General features: G+C 46.3%; 1 protein-coding gene across 1 annotated transcript in view; it reads left to right on the forward strand.

Moving 5' to 3' along the window:
• LOC126187761 (serine protease persephone-like) overlaps window positions 1-18,308 on the forward strand; it is a 46,908-nt gene that overhangs the window by 17,373 nt on the left and 11,227 nt on the right. Inside the window, exons 3-5 of the mRNA XM_049929022.1 lie at window positions 5,456-5,544; window positions 7,772-7,887; window positions 12,173-12,422. Coding sequence (XP_049784979.1) covers window positions 5,456-5,544; window positions 7,772-7,887; window positions 12,173-12,422 — 455 coding nt within the window. The remainder of the gene's footprint in view (window positions 1-5,455; window positions 5,545-7,771; window positions 7,888-12,172; window positions 12,423-18,308) is intronic.

Consider the following 18,308-nt stretch of genomic DNA (forward strand, 5'->3'; position numbering starts at 1 on the left):
GTTAAGTCCCATAGTGCTCAGAGCCATTTGAAGCAACATCACTGTCTCCACCTCCTCCTCCTTCATATCTGTGTCCATGTCGTCCTTCCCCTTCTCTGTCTGTCAGTCTCTTCCTCCCCCTTTCATTTCCACGTTATTATCCCCAACCCAATAGTGCATTCCTGGTTCTTATCCACAGTATTCCTTTCCACATTGTATGTAATATGTGTATCACGTTGGTAGACATCAATCCAGAGCAGCTTTTTAGCCGAGACATTGACAAAATACTCCGATGTCACATATATTTAACATATTTCGCACAAGTATGTGTACGTGTTTCACCTGTACCTGTAGCGAATTTCATCCTGCAGTTTCACGCAGCTCAATCTCTATAACGTCATATCTCATGATCATATAATTTTGCACTTATATTTAATGGTATACGGCAATAGTATCTGCAAGATGTGTCGTCCAATAGATTTTGTAATAAATCAGTAATAAATTCAAATGTCACGCCTGATGGGACAGTTCTGCTACATCAACATCGCAAATGTAGTAAACGATGATCTTCTCCTTTCATCATTTTGTGGGAGTTGTGAGCGAGAAAAGTTTTCGTAAAGGTTTGAAATTAAGTCAAGTACTGGATGAGTAAAGTCTGGGGATTCACGCGTCCAGTGTTATTGTCTCTCTCACCTCCACCCCTTCTGCTTTGATAGGTAGGTGGTTCTTACCTGCACAGTGATTCTTTTTAGTGATACGTGCACTAAGTTTGGTTGAAACCTGTCCAGTGATTTAGGAAGAAAAAAATGGTTCAAATGGCTCTGAGCACTATGGGACTTAACAGCTGTGGTCATCAGTCCCCTAGAACTTAGAACTACTTAAACCTAACTAACCTAAGGACATCACACACATCCATGCCCGAGGCAGGATTCGAACCTGCGACTGTAGCAGCACTGCGGCTCCGGACTGGAGCGCCTAGAACCGCACGGCCACCGCGGCCGGCATTTAGAAAGAGATGTGGAACATAGATACATTATACATGTATACATACCTATTCGTACATAAATATATCCATATTTATGGATTCCGCGAGTTGTCAGAACAACCTTACTTTACACCAGTGAATGAAAGTTTTCTGTCAGAATAGGACTTGAAACAGAAAACTTTAGTTCTGTTTGTATGCATTTTGCGTATTCGTATCTTCTGCTTATCAGATGAGATAAGTAATCAGATCTGAATTTGACTGCACAGGGCCACGACCAATTTCCTTGCCATCTCAGCAATTCAATCTTCATTTCCCCAAAAACCTTAAGCTCTGAGCATCTTCCTCCCCTTTGCTGACGTGTAAAGCAACTTTTTGTTGTTGTTGACGGAGTATGAGGCTCCTGATTGTCGTGTCCCTCTTGGGTTTCCTGGTCAGACTGTCGAGCTGCAGTTGTTGCCACCCCTAATCTTTTACATGCCCATCCACAGCGTGCTCGGATACACATTGTTACCCAGTTGAACTGGTCATTGCTGGAACTCACTTCACCCTGGTGGTGAGGGTAGGCAGCTCGCGCAGGATGCTGTGGCCGATGCGCAGTGACCCGTTTCCTTCGAAAGCGCTGGGAGAGTCCATCCGTTTCTTCGGAAGGAGAGGCCGACAAGTGTTTCACACCCTTCGGCCGATCAGCGATGACAGAATCGAGGCGCGCGCACTGCAATATTTCTGAAACGATTTAACAGAAACTATTCGGTTAAAAACATTTTTGCTTTCCTTATAGTTTTCTATGTCAGTTTCATGATGATGTGCCCATCATTTCTTTAATGGTCATAGTTTTTGTTGTATTTATGCGAAAGTAAGACACTGCGCGAAATTTCGAAAAGTGTGCTATGAAAAATAGGTGTCGCTATGATTTTGCGTTCGATGCATATTAAAAAAAAAATGTTGTAGCATATAAAATTTAGCTAACATATTGATTTTTTCTACACTTCGGTAGAGGTATTTATTTGTCGGCAATCTCGAGAAAATTGATCTGATTTATCACACTCGTTTGCGATCGCTCCGCGCCAGCGATAAAGCCAAGTGAAATATTGACAACATTCCTTATGTTTCATAAATGGTGTCAGATATCGAAATGAGATTTTGGCAAATGATAGCGCGCAAGGAAGAGAGTATTTTACCATATTATTATTATATAAAACTTCATTATCTACCGTGTTATTCCAATAACTACAGCCTTTTTTGGAAAAAGAATGTTATTTTTAAGGGCCATCGTTAGCTGGTGACAGAAGAAATGTTATGGCTTTTGGAGCAACATACGTGAAGGCATTATACGTTTGAAACTTCCTGGCAGATTAAAACTGTGTGCCGGACCGAGACTCGAACTCGGGACCTTTGCCTTTCGCGGGCAAGTGCACTTTCCCACGAAAGGCAAAGGTCCCGAGTTCGAGTCTCGGTCCGGCACACAGTTTTAACCTGCCAGGAAGTTTCATATCAGCGCACACTCCGCTGCAGAGTGAAAATCTCATTCTGCATTATACGTTTACTTGTACAGAGGATGTGCTTTTTCATAAGTTACTGATTTTACATTTCCTCACTTGATCATTTAATAAACTTAATAAACAACTGTTTCATAATTCTCTCGCAATTGTGTCTGCGCAACATGTTAGTGAAGTGAGACAGTGCAGACTCTGTTGTGTTTTGGCAAAAGAAGGAAATTTTGACATGACAGTCAGAGAAATGTGTAGGTTTTACTCAAAATTCGCCACTCATGAAGCTTCTCTGTAAGTTACAAATGGTTAAGAAGCGAGGCGAAAATAAATGACTGCATTTTCGGTGGAATTCTTTTTAGATACTAACGAAAGCAGAAGTGACAGCAGATCTTTTTGAAAGGTCACCATGTAAGTCTGGGCGTGGAGGGTCCCCACTTAATATTTACAAAAACTGTGAGCGTAGGCTTCAGTCTGGAACTGCACTCCCCTCCAGCGCTCGACACTCCCCCTACAGCGACCCCCTCCCACCACTGTCGCTCTCACCACGCTTCCTCACCTGACTGCACATCTAGCGGCCACGCCATTTTGCTCGCACTATAACTGCTGTATTCTTTACTTCAGAATAACTCGCAAAATTTTATGAAACAGATTACTACTCGTGCTAATGTGAATGAGGAACTAAACTAATTTGAATTCCATACTCGACAGTGCAATGTAGCTGTGTTTATATGATCCTGCCAATAATTTCTTGATAGAATTACGACAAAGGTGTCGAAAAACATTTAAACGAGTTTTCTGCATTGATAGTCGACATAGGGTAATCTTACTTTCGTGCTTTTTTCTTTAAATTGTTTTAAAATGTACACTAAAGAGCCAAGAAACTAGTACACCTGCCTAATTTCGCCTAGGCCAACGCGAGCACGCAGAAGTGCTGCAACCGACGTGGTGAGGACTCGACTGATATCTGAAGTAGTACTGGAGGTAATCCACACCACGAATCCTGCAGTGGTGTCCATAAATCCGTAAAGGTACGAGGGGGTGGAGATCTCTTCTAAACAGCATGTTGGAAGACATCCCAGATATGCTCAATAATCTAGATGTCTGGCAAGTTTGGTGACCAGTGGAAGGGTTTAAACTCAGAAGAGTGTTCCTGGAGCCATTCTGTAGCAACTGCGGATGTGTGGGGTGTCGTATTGTTCTGCTCGAATTGCCCAAGTCAATGGACACGAATGGATTCAGGTGATCAGGAAGAATGGTTACGTACATGTCACCTGTCAGGGTCGTATCTGCACGTACCAGGGATTCCATATCACTCCAACTGCACGCGCCCCACACCATTACAGCGCCTCCACCAACTTGAACAGTTCACTGCTGAAATGCAGGGTCCATGGGCTGATGATGTTGTCTCCATACCTGTACAGGCCCATCCGTTCGATACAATTTGAAACGAGAGTCGCCCGACGAGGCAACATGTTTCCAGCCATCAACAGTCCAATGTCGCCGTTGACGGGTCCGGGCGAGGTGTAAAGCTTTGTGTCGTGCAGTCATCAAGGGTACACTAGAGGGCCTTCAGCTCCGACAGCCTGCATCAATGATGTCCCGTTGATTGGTTCGCATGCTTCCAGAATGAGATTTTCACTCTGCAGCGGAGTGTGCGCTGATATGAAACTTCCTGGCAGATTAAAACTGTGTGCCCGACCGAAACTCGAACTCGGGACCTTTGCCTTTCGCGGGCAAGAGCTCTACCATCTGAGCTACCGAAGCACGACTCACGCCCGGTACTCACAGCTGTACTTCTGCCAGTATCTCGTCTCCTACCTTCCAAACTTTACAGAAGCTCTCCTGCGAACCTTGCAGAACTAGCACTCCTGAAAGAAAGGATACTGCGGAGACATGGCTTAGCCACAGCCTGGGGGATGTTTCCAGAATGAGATTTTCACTCTTCAGCCAGGTTCGCAGGAGAGCTTCTGTAAAGTTTGGAAGGTAGGAGACGAGATACTAGCAGAAGTAAAGCTGTGAGCACTGGGCGTGAGTCGTGCTTCGGTAGCTCAGATGGTAGAGCACTTGCCCGCGAAAGGCAAAGGTCCCGAGTTGGAGTCTCGGTCGGGCACACAGTTTTAATCTGCCAGGAAGGTTCGCATGCTGATACTTGTTCATGGCCCAGTCCTGAAATCTGCAGCAGTTTCCGGAAGGGTTGCACTTCCGTCACACTGAACGATTCCCTTCAGTCGTCGTTACTCCCGTTCTTGCAGGATCTTTTTCCGGCAGCAGCGATGTCGAAAATTTGATGTTTTACCGGATTCCTGATATTTACGGAACGCTCATAAAATGGTCGTACGGGAAAGTCGCCACTTCACCGCTACCTCGGAGCTGCTGTGTCCCGTGCGCCTACTATAACAGCACTTTCAAAGTCACTTAGATCTTAATAACCTGTCACTGTAGCAGCAGTAACCGATGTAACAACTGCGCACTGATTGCGTGGACTCTCCGGCCGCGGTTTCGAGTTCTCCTTCGAGCATGGGTGTTTGTGTTGTCCCTAGCATAAGTTAGTTTAGGTAGTGTGTACGTCTAGGGACCGATGACCTCAGCAGTTTGGCTCCTTAGGAATTCACTCACGCATTAACAACTGCGCCCGTGACTTGTTGTCTTACATAGGCTTTGCCGACCGCAGCGCCGTATTCTGCCTGTTCAAACATCTCTGTATTTGAAAACGGATGGCTATGCCAGTTTCTTTGCCGCTTGAGTGTATATTACGTTGAGCATCATTCAATATGCAAAGTGGAAACGTTTCGTAAGGCAAATCCAAAATGTGCTGTCTGTTTTATTTAGAATTTTCTGAAGCAACCACAAGTGGGGGATTCACATGAAAGGTAGATGGACAGGTCTAGCTTCACACATACAGGCCGAAGCGCAATCTATACAACTACAATGTAAAGGAAGATGGACTGTGTTCTGTGCTCAAACGTGCTTGCTCACTGAATCACCTTCTTGTCTTCCACAGCCTGCCGCAAATACAAAAACGAGCAGAGCGGCCCTGAGTTCTACATTCTCCTAGGCAAACTGGTTGGCCAACTCGAATTGCCACACATGGTGAGTTTAAGAATTTATTCTCTGAGCAATTCCTGCCCTATGATAATGTATCGAGGTTAAGACACTGCAACAGTATAATTCTGAATCAGGGTACGGAAATTGAAATTTTTACGAAGTGTATGTGTGGTGTTTCAGAGTCATTGCATCTAAAGTCTGGGGGTGAGGGGTCGCGTCATGGGGAACAACTTTTGGCAGAGACAAAACCGCTCTCTGAGGCTTCACAGCGACGCCAGACGTCCTGTCTTACTGGCTACGCCCGTGAGAGTCGGCAGGGCATTGGCACCCTGCAGCGTGCGTAGCCAGTCTGTGATGCCAGTAAGCCAGTCATCTGATATGTGTGAAAAGGGACAGACCTAGCCTCTAAACATTATTAAGGTTTTCTTGTTGTTAATCACTGTACCATTTTACTGGGGTAAGTAATATGCAGGACACTGGTTAGTTCGGTGAAAGCTCATCGTCCCAGCGTCGACGAATACAAAAGGACGGCTAGCGTCATCGGAAGCCTCAGTGAACATCTTGTATCCTAGCAAAATTCGTTCCCCCATGACGTCATCCATCACCCTCGCACATTCGGTGCAAAGACTTTAAAACACCCTGTAAGTAGAGGATCTGCACACGCCTTATACCAAGTCTCAACGAAACATTTTCAGAATCGTAAAATGCAAAGTTTCGCTACCGAAAAAGTCAGTTAATAAAATATTTCGCGCTACTGTGCCATGGTCGGTTGTATTTGGCATTAAAGCCCATCTTAGCTTCTTTGAGCGTCCGATCACACCCCGTCTCGCTACTGACTGCATCATTACCAACACCAGGATTCGAACGACCATCCACAATAAAAGCGCTGTACCACAAAGAAATTGACGGACAGAGCAAGTATCATCTGCGAACGAGAGGTGCTTGACGTGGGAATTAAAGAAACCTCACCAGTGCATTCGCTCAAGAATGGTTATTCGGCAGCTGAGGTAAAGAAAGCGTTAAGACCGCCACCCAAAAACCATAGTGATGTACACGTGCCGATAAGTCGAAAGTTTTCTTACCCCTAATTAAGGACGTTACAGACCGCATATCAAAAATCTTGAGAAACGGAAAAAAATCGGAAATTGGTCGTAAGGTCTTATGGGACCGGTCGTGCGGTTCTAGGCGCTCCAGTCTGGAACCGCGAGACCGCTACGGTCGTAGGTTCGAATCCTGCTTCGGGCATGGATGTGTGTGATGTCCTTAGTTTAGTTAGCTTTAACTAGTTCTAAGTTCTAGGGGACTAATGACCTGAGAAGTTAAGTCCCATAGTGCTCAGAGCCATTTGAACCATTCTTATGGGACGAAACTGCTGAGGTCATCGGTCCCTGACCTTACGCACTGCTTATGCTAACTAACTTACACTAAGGACAACACACACCCCCATGCCCGAGGGCGGACTCGAACCTCCGACGGGGGGAGCCAAGCGGACCGTGACAAGACGCCTGAGACCGCTCGGCTGCCCCGCGCGGCCTGAGAAGCGGAACATCATCGTAATCTACAAACCAACGCATAAGATACAGGATCTCCTAAAATAGGCCAAGGATAGTGGGAAACCGCTGGGAAAAAAACAGGAATTTATGGGGAGTGTAGTTGTGGGGAGTTGTTAGTGGGTACTAGAGAAAAAACGGTCAAAAAACGAGTAGAAGGACAATAGTAGAAGGGGAGAGACAGGTTAGCCCTTGCAGAACTTGCTTTGCACCCGCAGACAACCACATTCATTTTGATGGGACCCCGGCAGCCACCAGCAGATCCATGGAGGTTGTTAAACGCCCCAGTAGTTTCACTAGAAAGGAGGAGGGCGTGAAATTGAACGATATCTGGATCCACAATGAGATGATAGCAACTGCGGACGACGGCCAATTGTACGCGGGTTTTCAAAACATATGACGTGACGCCACTGTGCGGGAACACGCGTAAACGGAATTTTGCTGCAGTCAGTAGCGAGCCGGGGTATGAATCGGACCCTCAAAGAAGATGCGATTCCCCTTGAAAATGTCATCCGCAGATGGGGCGGAACGTCGGTTTTTAATGAGAAATCCGTTCGACCACGGCATAATAGACCGGAATATTTTGACTAAGTTTTTCGATATGGTGTGCAGAGTCAAACACACGTTATTGTGTCTCGTTTTGCAAGGGCTTCACGGGCATCGGGCTCCCGTGGTTGTTCACTTGCGGCGTGGACTCTTGAGACGGTTGTGGTGTGTTGCAGGCGGCGCTGGGTTACAACCTGCCGGACACGGAGGGCCTCAGCTGGCTGTGCGGAGGGACCCTCATCAGCGACCGGTTCGTCCTCACCGCGGCCCACTGCTGCGCCAACAGGGTCACGTGAGTAGCCTTCTCCGTACATCTCCAAGGCACGAAAAAAATATCTACTCTCTCCTCTGATGTATCATCAGTCTGTGGCAGCGATTCAGGCAGAGACCCTCATGTCACATAAATACTTGGGAACGCGTGTTAATGGCAGGAGAAATGTTGACATTGTGTGCGTCGTCGGTAAAATGGGAAAGTTGATTCACTAGTTCAGTAGGGGTACGCTACGAAAGGAAAGGAAGGAAGGAAATTAGGGTTAAATGTCCTGTCGGCAACGGAGTCGCTGGACTGGAGATGTGGAGCTGGAGCATGCACTAGGACTGGGGAAGGACGGGCAGAGGAACAGGTCACTCCGTCTCCAAGGAACCATGCCGGCATTTGCGTTAAACGATTTTGTGAAATCACGGAAAGACCAAACGCGAATGGCCAACAGACACCAACATGCTGATAGTAGTCTTCACGAAGGGTTGTCAGGCATGTTCTAGAGCCTGCAGAATGTTCCCTTCTTTGGGCACCTCCAGCTGCCGTAAGACAATGGCCGGCCACACGGGCCTCCACGCACGCGTCATGTGTAGCTCATCAGTATATCTTGCATGCGGTATAAGTCAGCTGTTTTGCCTGTGTCTTCCAGCAACGACTGTTGGTGCTTTGTTTACTCACCAACAAATCTCGTTTGTAATCCTCTTCGAAAAAGAATTCCAAGTGCTCTTTGATTGCATATTGAGTAGTTTAGATGCATCAGCTACATTCTCTGCAAAACCATGCACTTAACCTCATTCATTTCGGAAATATACATTCTTGTTGATTAATTTTTACAAACATTAGGAAGAAAGAGCGTTTGGGTGATTAGAGACGGAGCCAAGCACTGATTGGACAACGATTAGAAAGGAAATCCGCCGCCTCCTTTACAAAAATACCGCCCCTGAATTCCTCTCACCTGATATGGGGAAGCCACATAAAACGTAAATCTTATGACCAGGCAGGGATTTGAACCGAATTCCTTAGCCACCGAGCAAATGTTAATACGTCTGATTTGACGAACAATCACAAAAGGTGGTCACTTTTTAACCGGAATCTCATACAGAGTCTCAGTAACGTGTTTTCAATTGAAAGTTCTAGCATGGTACCTTCGATACTTCTGACAGAGACACGACAGTTCCAGTGAACAAAAAGTATCTATTCTAAGCCATCCGAGCACGAAATGAAATGATGGTATGACATTATTAGTAGGGAGACAGCATCTGGGTTGTTCGGACCCCCAGTGCAAATCTTTTTATTTGACGCCACTTTGGCGACTTAAACGTCGATCACGGTGAAACGACGATGCGGACAACACAACACCCAGTCCCCGTCAGTCTTTCGTTCAAAATCTGCTAACTAACTCATTTGCTTCAGTTTGGGAAAATCGTCCAGCAAAGTGACCCGACTTGGAGTGCTACATTCCAGGTTTATAAATTATAGTGTCGTGCGATATAGCTGAACTGGAATGCGACCAAATTACTGTCCGGTGATAAGTGACTGATAACAATCCTAGGGATGCCCAGGCAACGAATTCGAGACCTTTTGATTCATAGTCTGGCACTTCATTACAATTCTTGCACCAAATAATGACGCAGGTTATCTGTTTTCACCCAAATCTTAAGTTTGGGATGGAATGATAGTTACACAGCCGGGCTCTCCTGTCCCTGATTAATATAATCAAGACGACATCCATGTTAAAGCTGTAAACCTACGACACCCAGAGGTTGAGGACTGATTTATTTATTTATTTATTTATTTATTGTTCCATGGGACCAAATTAAGGAGAAGTCTCCATGGTCATGGAACGAGTCAATACATGAAATTATAACACGATATTAGAAACAGATAAAATGAAATATAAAAAAAACATATTCAGGTGAGAAGTCGTAAGTTTAAATGAAGACAATCAACAATGTAACACTGGAATCTGGTTAATTTTTTAGCTCTTCCAGGAGCTCCTCGACAGAATAGGAGCGAGCCATGAGGAAACTCTTCAGTTTAGACTTAAAAGAGTTTGGGCTACTGCTAAGATTTTTGAGTTCTTGTGGTAGCTTATTGAAAATGGATGCAGCAGAATACTGCACTCCTTTCTGCACAAGAGTCAAGGAAGTGCATTCTACATGCAGATTTGATTTCTGCCTAGTATTAACTGAGTGAAAGCTGCTAACTCTTGGGAATAGGCTAATATTGCTAACAACAAACGACATTAAAGAAAATATATACTGTGAGGGCAATGTCAGAATTCCCAGATTTTGAATTGGGGTCGACAAGAGGTTCTCGAACTTACACCACATATAGCTCGAACAGCCCGTTTTTGAGCCAAAAATACCCTTTTTGAATCAGAAGAATTACCCCAAAAAATAATACCATACGACATAAGCCTATGAAAATATGCGAAGTAGACTACTTTTCGTGTTGAACTGTCACTTATTTCAGATACTGTTCTAATGGTAAATAAAGCAGCATTTAGCTTCTGAACAAGATCCTGGACATGGGGTTTCCACAACAGCTTACTGTCTATCCGAACGCCTAGGAATTTGAACTGTTCCGTCTCGCTTATAATATGCCCATTCTGTCTGATCAAAATATCGGTTCTTGTTGAATTGTGAGTTAGAAACTGTAAAAACTGAGTCTTACTGTGATTTAGAATCAAATTATTTTCCACAAGCCACGAACTTATTTCATGAACTACATTATTTGTTACTGTTTCAATATTACACACAAGATCCTTCACTATCAAGCTGGTGTCATCAGCAAACAGAAATATTTTTGAATCACCTGTAATACTAGAAGGCATATCATTTATACACTCCTGGAAATTGAAATAAGAACACCGTGAATTCATTGTCCCAGGAAGGGGAAACTTTATTGACACATTCCTGGGGTCAGATACATCACATGATCACACTGACAGAACCACAGGCACATAGACACAGGCAACAGAGCATGCACAATGTCGGCACTAGTACAGTGTATATCCACCTTTCGCAGCAATGCAGGCTGCTATTCTCCCATGGAGACGATCGTAGAGATGCTGGATGTAGTCCTGGGGAACGGCTTGCCATGCCATTTCCACCTGGCGCCTCAGTTGGACCAGCGTTCGTGCTGGACGTGCAGACCGCGTGAGACGACGCTTCATCCAGTCCCAAACATGCTCAATGGGGGACAGATCCGGAGATCTTGCTGGCCAGGGTAGTTGACTTACACCTTCTAGAGCACGTTGGGTGGCACGGGATACATGCGGACGTGCGTTGTCCTGTTGGAACAGCAAGTTCCCTTGCCGGTCTAGGAATGGTAGAACGATGGGTTCGATGACGGTTTGGATGTACCGTGCACTATTCAGTGTCCCCTCGACGATCACCAGTGGTGTACGGCCAGTGTAGGAGATCGGCCCCACACCATGATGCCGGGTGTTGGCCCTGTGTGCCTCGGTCGTATGCAGTCCTGATTGTGGCGCTCACCTGCACGGCGCCAAACACGCATACGACCATCATTGGCACCAAGGCAGAAGCGACTCTCATCGCTGAAGACGACACGTCTCCATTCGTCCCTCCATTCACGCCTGTCGCGACACCACTGGAGGCGGGCTGCACGATGTTGGGGCGTGAGCGGAAGACGGCCTAACGGTGTGCGGGACCGTAGCCCAGCTTCATGGAGACGGTTGCGAATGGTCCTCGCCGATACCCCAGGAGCAACAGTGTCCCTAATTTGCTGGGAAGTGGCGGTGCGGTCCCCTACGGCACTGCGTAGGATCCTACGGTCTTGGCGTGCCTCACGCCCCACGTGTTGAGCAATTCGGCGGTACGTCCACCCGGCCTCCCGCATGCCCACTATACGCCCTCGCTCAAAGTCCGTCAACTGCACATACGGTTCACGTCCACGCTGTCGCGGCATGCTACCAGTGTTAAAGACTGCGATGGAGCTCCGTATGCCACGGCAAACTGGCTGACACTGACGGCGGCGGTGCACAAATGCTGCGCAGCTAGTGCCATTCGACGGCCAACACCGCGGTTCCTGGTGTGTCCGCTGTGCCGTGCGTGTGATCATTGCTTGTACAGCCCTCTCGCAGTGTCCGGAGCAAGTATGGTGGGTTTGACACACCGGTGTCAATGTGGCCCCAGCACCGATCCTTGGGGAACGCCCCACTTAACAGTGCCCCATTGGGACTGAACATCACTACCACTCTCAATATTGCGGAGAATTACCCTCTGCTTTCTGCTCTGTTCTGTTCCTTCTCTCTCTCTGATGGACAGTGTAACATGCTTCGTGTCTACTGCAGGGGCACACCGGTGACAGTACGCCTCGGGACGGTCGATCTGACGTCCACAGGAGATTATGGCGCAGACTACGGGATCTCAGAAGTCGTGCTGCACCCCAGCTACAGGAAGCGACAGCATTACAGCGACGTAGCGCTGCTGAGGCTGGACAGGAGGGTGGAGTTCAGCGACGCCGTCTTCCCCGCCTGTCTCAACACGCAGGACGGAGACCCGCCGAGCTTCACTGCCGCCGGCTGGGGAGCCACGAACGCTGTCGGTGAGTGAAGGAGGCCGTCTTGTCTGAATTAAAATCAAACGGGAGATTACTAAAGGACAAGTAGGAGAAGTTTCTTGAAAATATCAACAGAAATTTGTTATTCGACTAGATCTTCTGCAATTGGATGCATGTCAATAATTTTAATTCGTCTACGTATTCATTCCAGACTGATAAAATATTGACATGTCCAGCAATGACTGTTTCTTAATAGAACAGTCTCACAACAATAAACGAACAGATATCTCTTTTTCCTCGCTGAAACGTAAATAAATCCTCACCCCTTTTCGAGCCACTGTCTTTCTCTTTCTCTCTTTGTATCTTTCCGTCAGTCTCCCACTCTCTCTCTCCCTCTCTCTCTCTCTCTCTCTCTCTCTCTCTCTCTCTCTCTCTCCCTCCCTCCCTCTCCCTCTCTCTCTCTCCCTCTCCCTCTCTCTCTCTCCCTATCTCCCTCTCTCTCTCTCCCTCTCTCTCTCTCTCTCTCTCCCTCTCCCTCTCCTTTTCTCTCTCCCTCTCTCTATATATCTCTCTCTAACACACACACACACACGCACACACACACACACACACACACACACACACACACACACACACCACACCCTCACACAATCACTCAGACTTCTACCATATCACACACGACATTATCCTGTTCCCTCGTTCCGTCCTCCTCTTCCGATACTACACTCACTTCCACACTATAAGCTATTTGATTTCATTTTACCTGTTTTCTTGATTTGTGGCAAGTGGCAGTCGACTAAATATTGAAAAGTGGGAGGTCATTCACATGGGTACTAAAAGGAATTCGCTATATTTAGGTTGCAGGAAAAATCTAAAGGCTGTAAATTCCAACTAAATGTTGAGGGATTACAATTAAGAATAGTTCAAATTAAAACGATCTCATAAGTAATGTTGCAGGAAAAGCGAACCGAGGACTGCGATTTATTTCCAAAAAAGCTTAGAAGATGCAACAAGCCTAATAAAGAGACTGCCTACGTTAAATTTGTTTATCCTCTTCTGGGGTATTTCTGTGCAGTGTGGGATCCGCATCAGACAGGACTCGCGGAGGACATTGAAAAAGTTCAAAGAAGGGCAGATCGTTTTGCATATTGTCTAAACATGGGGTAGAGTGGCACGGATATGATACCCGGGTTGCGTTGCCAATCATTAAAACAAAGGTGTTCTTCGTTGTGGAGAGATATTTTCACCAAATTTCAACCACCAAGTTACTGTTGCGAATTCGGGAATGTTTCATTGGCGTCCACCTACTTAGGGACAAATGATCATTGCAAATAAAAAAAAACTAACAGAAATCACAACTCACACGAGAAGATCTTAGTGTTCGTTTATCCCGCAGAGTGTACAACGGTAGACAAACAGCGTGAAAGTGCTTTTATGAGCCCTGTGCCTGGTGCTTAACTGTGAATTGCAGAGACGTCATGTAGATGTAGAGACACACATAATAGTGTTGTTTGATCACATAAGCATATACAGGGTGTTACAAAAAGGTACGGCCAAACTTTCAGGAAACATTCCTCACACACAAAGAAACAAAATATGTTATGTGGACATGTGTCCGGAAACGCTTACTCTCCATGTTAGAGCTCATTTTATTACTTCTCTTCAAATCACATTAATCATGGAATGGAAACACACAGCAACAGAACGTACCAGCGTGACTTCAACACTTTGTTACAGGAAATGTTCAAAATGTCCTCCGTTAGCGAGGATACATGCATCCAACCTCCGTCGTATGGAGTTCCTGATGCGCTGATGCAGCCCTGGAGAATGGCGTATTGTATCACAGCCGTCCACAATACGAGCACGAAGAGTCGCTACATTTGGTACCGGGGTTGCGTAGACAAGAGCTTTCAAATGCCCCTATAAATGAAAGTCAAGAAGGGTTGAGGTCAGGAGAGCGTGGAGGCCATGGAATTGGTCCGCCTCTACCAATCCATCGGTCACCGAATCTGTTGTTGAGAAGCGTACGAACACTTTGACTGAAATGTGCAGGAGCTCCATCGTGCATGAACCACATGTTGTATCGTACTTGTAAAGGCACATGTTCTAGCAGCAGAGGTAGAGTATTCCTATGAAATCATGATAACGTGCTCCATTGAGCGTAGGTGGAAGAACATGGGGCCCAATCAAGACATCACCAATAATGCTAGTACTGGAGAGCAATGAGTCGCATGTCAACACAAGCACCGAAGTGAACATTACCTTCCTTCAATTGGGCCAACTGGTGGTGAATCGAAGAAGTACAGTACATACTGACGAAACTAAAATGAGCTCTAACATGGAAATTAAGCGTTTCCGGACACATGTCCACATAACATCTTTTCTTTATTTGTGTGTGAAGAATGTTTCCTGAAAGTTTGGCCGTACCTTTTTGTAACACCCTGTATACATATAAACTGCACTCTAAGATAAAAAATACGACGCACCACGAAGGAATTATCAGAGTGCGATGGAAATCGCTAGATGTGATGTACGTGTACGCTGAAAGAAATGGTTACAATTTCAGAAGAACTGGATGCTCTCTTCAGGAGGAGGAGCTTGACAGAGCAGGTCAACAACGCGTCGGTCCCCCTCTGGCCCTTATGCAACCAGTTCTACATCTACATCTACATTTATACTCCGCAAGCCACCCAACGGTGTGTGGCGGAGGGCACTTTACGCGCCACTGTCATTATCTCCCTTTCCTGTTCCAGTCGCGTATGGTTCGCGGGAAGAACGACTGTCTGAAAGCCTCTGTGCGCGCTCTAATCTCTCTAATTTTACATTCGTGATCTCCTCGGGAGGTATAAGTAGGGGGAAGCAATATATTCGATACCTCATCCAGAAACGCACCCTCTCGAAACCTGGCGAGCAAGCTACACCGCGATGCAGAGCGCCTCTCTTGCAGGGTCTGCCACTTGAGTTTGTTAAACATCTCCGTAACGCTATCACGGTTACCAAATAACCCTGTGACGAAACGCGCCGCTCTTCTTTGGATCTTCTCTATCTCCTCTGTCAACCCGATCTGGTACGGATCCCACACTGATGAGCAATACTCAAGTATAGGTCGAACGAGTGTTTTGTAAGCCACCTCCTTTGTTGATGGACTACATTTTCTAAGGACTCTCCCAATGAATCTCAACCTGGTACCCGCCTTACCAACAATTAATTTTATATGATCATTCCACTTCAAATCGTTCCGCACGCATACTCCCAGATATTTTACAGAAGTAACTGCTACCAGTGTTTGTTCCGCTATCATATAATCATACAATAAAGGATCCTTCTTTCTATGTATTCGCAATACATTACATTTGTCTATGTTAAGGGTCAGTTGCCACTCCCTGCACCAAGTGCCTATCCGCTGCAGATCTTCCTGCATTTCGCTACAATTTTCTAATGCTGCAACTTCTCTGTATACTACAGCATCATCCGCGAAAAGCCGCATGGAACTTCCGACACTATCTACTAGGTCATTTATATATATTGTGAAAAGCAATGGTCCCATAACACTCCCCTGTGGCACGCCAGTTAATCGGCTTGGCAATGATCGGCAGAGATGTTGGATGTCCTACTGAGGTGATATCGTGCCAAATTCTGTCCAGCTGGCGCGAGAGATCGTCAAACTGTTTGGAGGGCTCTGCGCTTACTGCTCCATACGTTCCCAGCTGGGGAGGGATCCGGTGACCTTGCTGGCCAAAGTAGAGTTTGGCAAGCACCAGAACAAGTACCGAGCGAGGTGGCGTAGCGGTTGGCACACTGGACTCGCACTGGGGAGGACGACGGTTCGAAACCGCGTGCGGCCATCGAGATTTAAGTTTTACATTAATTCCCTAAATTGCTCCAGGCAAATGCCGGGATGGTTCCTTCGAAAAGTCATAGCCAATTTCCTTTCCCCTGCTTGACACAATTCGAGCTTGTGATCGGTCTCTAACGACCTCGATGTCGACGGTATGTTAAACGCAATCTTTCTTCCGAAGACAAGTAATAAAAACGTGTGGAGGCGCGCATTATCTTGCTGAAATGTAAAGCAATGAAGGACAACAAAACGGGGCACAGAGTATCGTAGACGTACCGCTGTGCTGTGTAGGTACCGCGCATGACAACCAAAGGAATCCAGACGTGGGAAGGATTGGCTCCCCGGAAGATCACACCTGGTTGTCGGGCCGTACGACGGGATACAGTGACGTTGGCATCCCACCTGTCTTCGGCCTGTAATCACACTGACTGCAGTAGCACTGTTTCAGTTCTGACAAGGGAACCTCCCCATCGCACCGCCCTCAGATTTAGTTATAAGTTGGCACAGTGGATAGGCCTTGAAAAACTGAACACAGATCGATCGAGAAAACAGGAAGAAGTTGTGTGGAACTATGAAAAAAATAAGTAAAATATACAAACCGAGTAGTCCATGCGAAGATAGGCAACATCAAGGAAAACGACAGCGAAGGAGCGCCGTGGTCACGTGGTTAGCGAGAGCAGCTGCGAAACGAGAGGTCCTAGCTTCAAGCCTTCCCTCGAGTGAAGAGTTTAATTTTTTATTTTCAGCTTATGTGACAAACTCTTTATGTTTTCATCACTTTTTTGGGAGTGATTATGACATCCACAAGAAAACCTAAATCGGGCAAGGTAGAAGAATCTTTTTACCCATTCGCTAAGTGTAAAAGTTAGGTGGGTCGACAACACATTCCTGTCATGTGACGCACATGCCGTCACCGGTGTCGTATAGAGTATATCAGACGTGTTTTTCTGTGGAGGAATCGGTTGACCTATGACCTTGCGATCAAATGTTTTCAGTTCCCATTGGAGAGGCACGTCCTTTCGTCTACTAATCGCACGGTTTTGCGGTGCGGTCGCAAAACACAGACACTAAACTTATTACAGTGAACAGAGACGGCAATGAACGAACGGACAGATCATAACTTTGCGAAAATAAAGGAAGCAAAATTTTCAGTCGTGGGAAGACTTGAACCAAGGACCTGTCGTTCCGCAGCTACTCACGCTAACCACGGGACCACGGCGCTCCTTACCTCACATTCTCCTTGATGTTGTCTATCTTGCGCATGGACTACTCAGTTTGTATATTTTGCTTATTTTGTTCATAGTTCCACACAACTTCTTGTTGTTTTCTCGATTGATCTGTGTTCAGTTTTTCAAGGCCTATCCACTGTGCCAACTTACAACTAAATCTGAGGTGGGTGCGATGGGGAGGATCACTTGTGAGTCGCGCTTCGAACTGGTCCCCGACGACCAGCGCAGACCTGTCTGGAAACGGCCTGCACAGTGGTGCTGGGATACCAAAGTCACTGACGCCCGCTGTACGGTCCGAGTGGTGATCTGCGGCGCCGCTTCATTCCACAGCTGGATTCTTTTGGTTGTCGTCCGCGGCACACCGACAGCGCAGCGGTACCTCTACGATACTCTATGCATCGTTTTGGTGCCCTTCGTGGCAGCCATCCTGGGCTTACGCTTAAGATAATGGCCGCCCGTGCTTGCCAAAACGTAGCAGAGCCCGCAAAACTAAGGACGTTCGGAGCACTATGGGAAGGGCCCTCCAACCAGTCAATAGCACAGAATTCGGCACGATATCCCTCCCAAAGATGGGAATTTAAGGAGATGGGACCTGGATAAACTGACTAAACCAGAGGTTGTACAGAGTTTCAGGGACAGCATAAGGGAACAACTGACAGGAATGGGGGAAAGAAATACAGTAGAAGAAGAATGGGTAGCTCTGAGGGATCAAGTAGTGAAGGCAGCAGAGGATCAAGTGGGTCAAAAGACGAGGGCTAGTAGAAATCCTCGAGTAACAGAAGAAATATTGAATTTAATTGATGAAAGGAGTAAATATAAAAATGCAGTAAATGAAGCAGGCAAAAAGGAATACAAACGTC

This window comes from Schistocerca cancellata, chromosome 5 (assembly GCF_023864275.1).
Source record: "Schistocerca cancellata isolate TAMUIC-IGC-003103 chromosome 5, iqSchCanc2.1, whole genome shotgun sequence".
Lineage (NCBI taxonomy): Eukaryota > Metazoa > Arthropoda > Insecta > Orthoptera > Acrididae > Schistocerca > Schistocerca cancellata.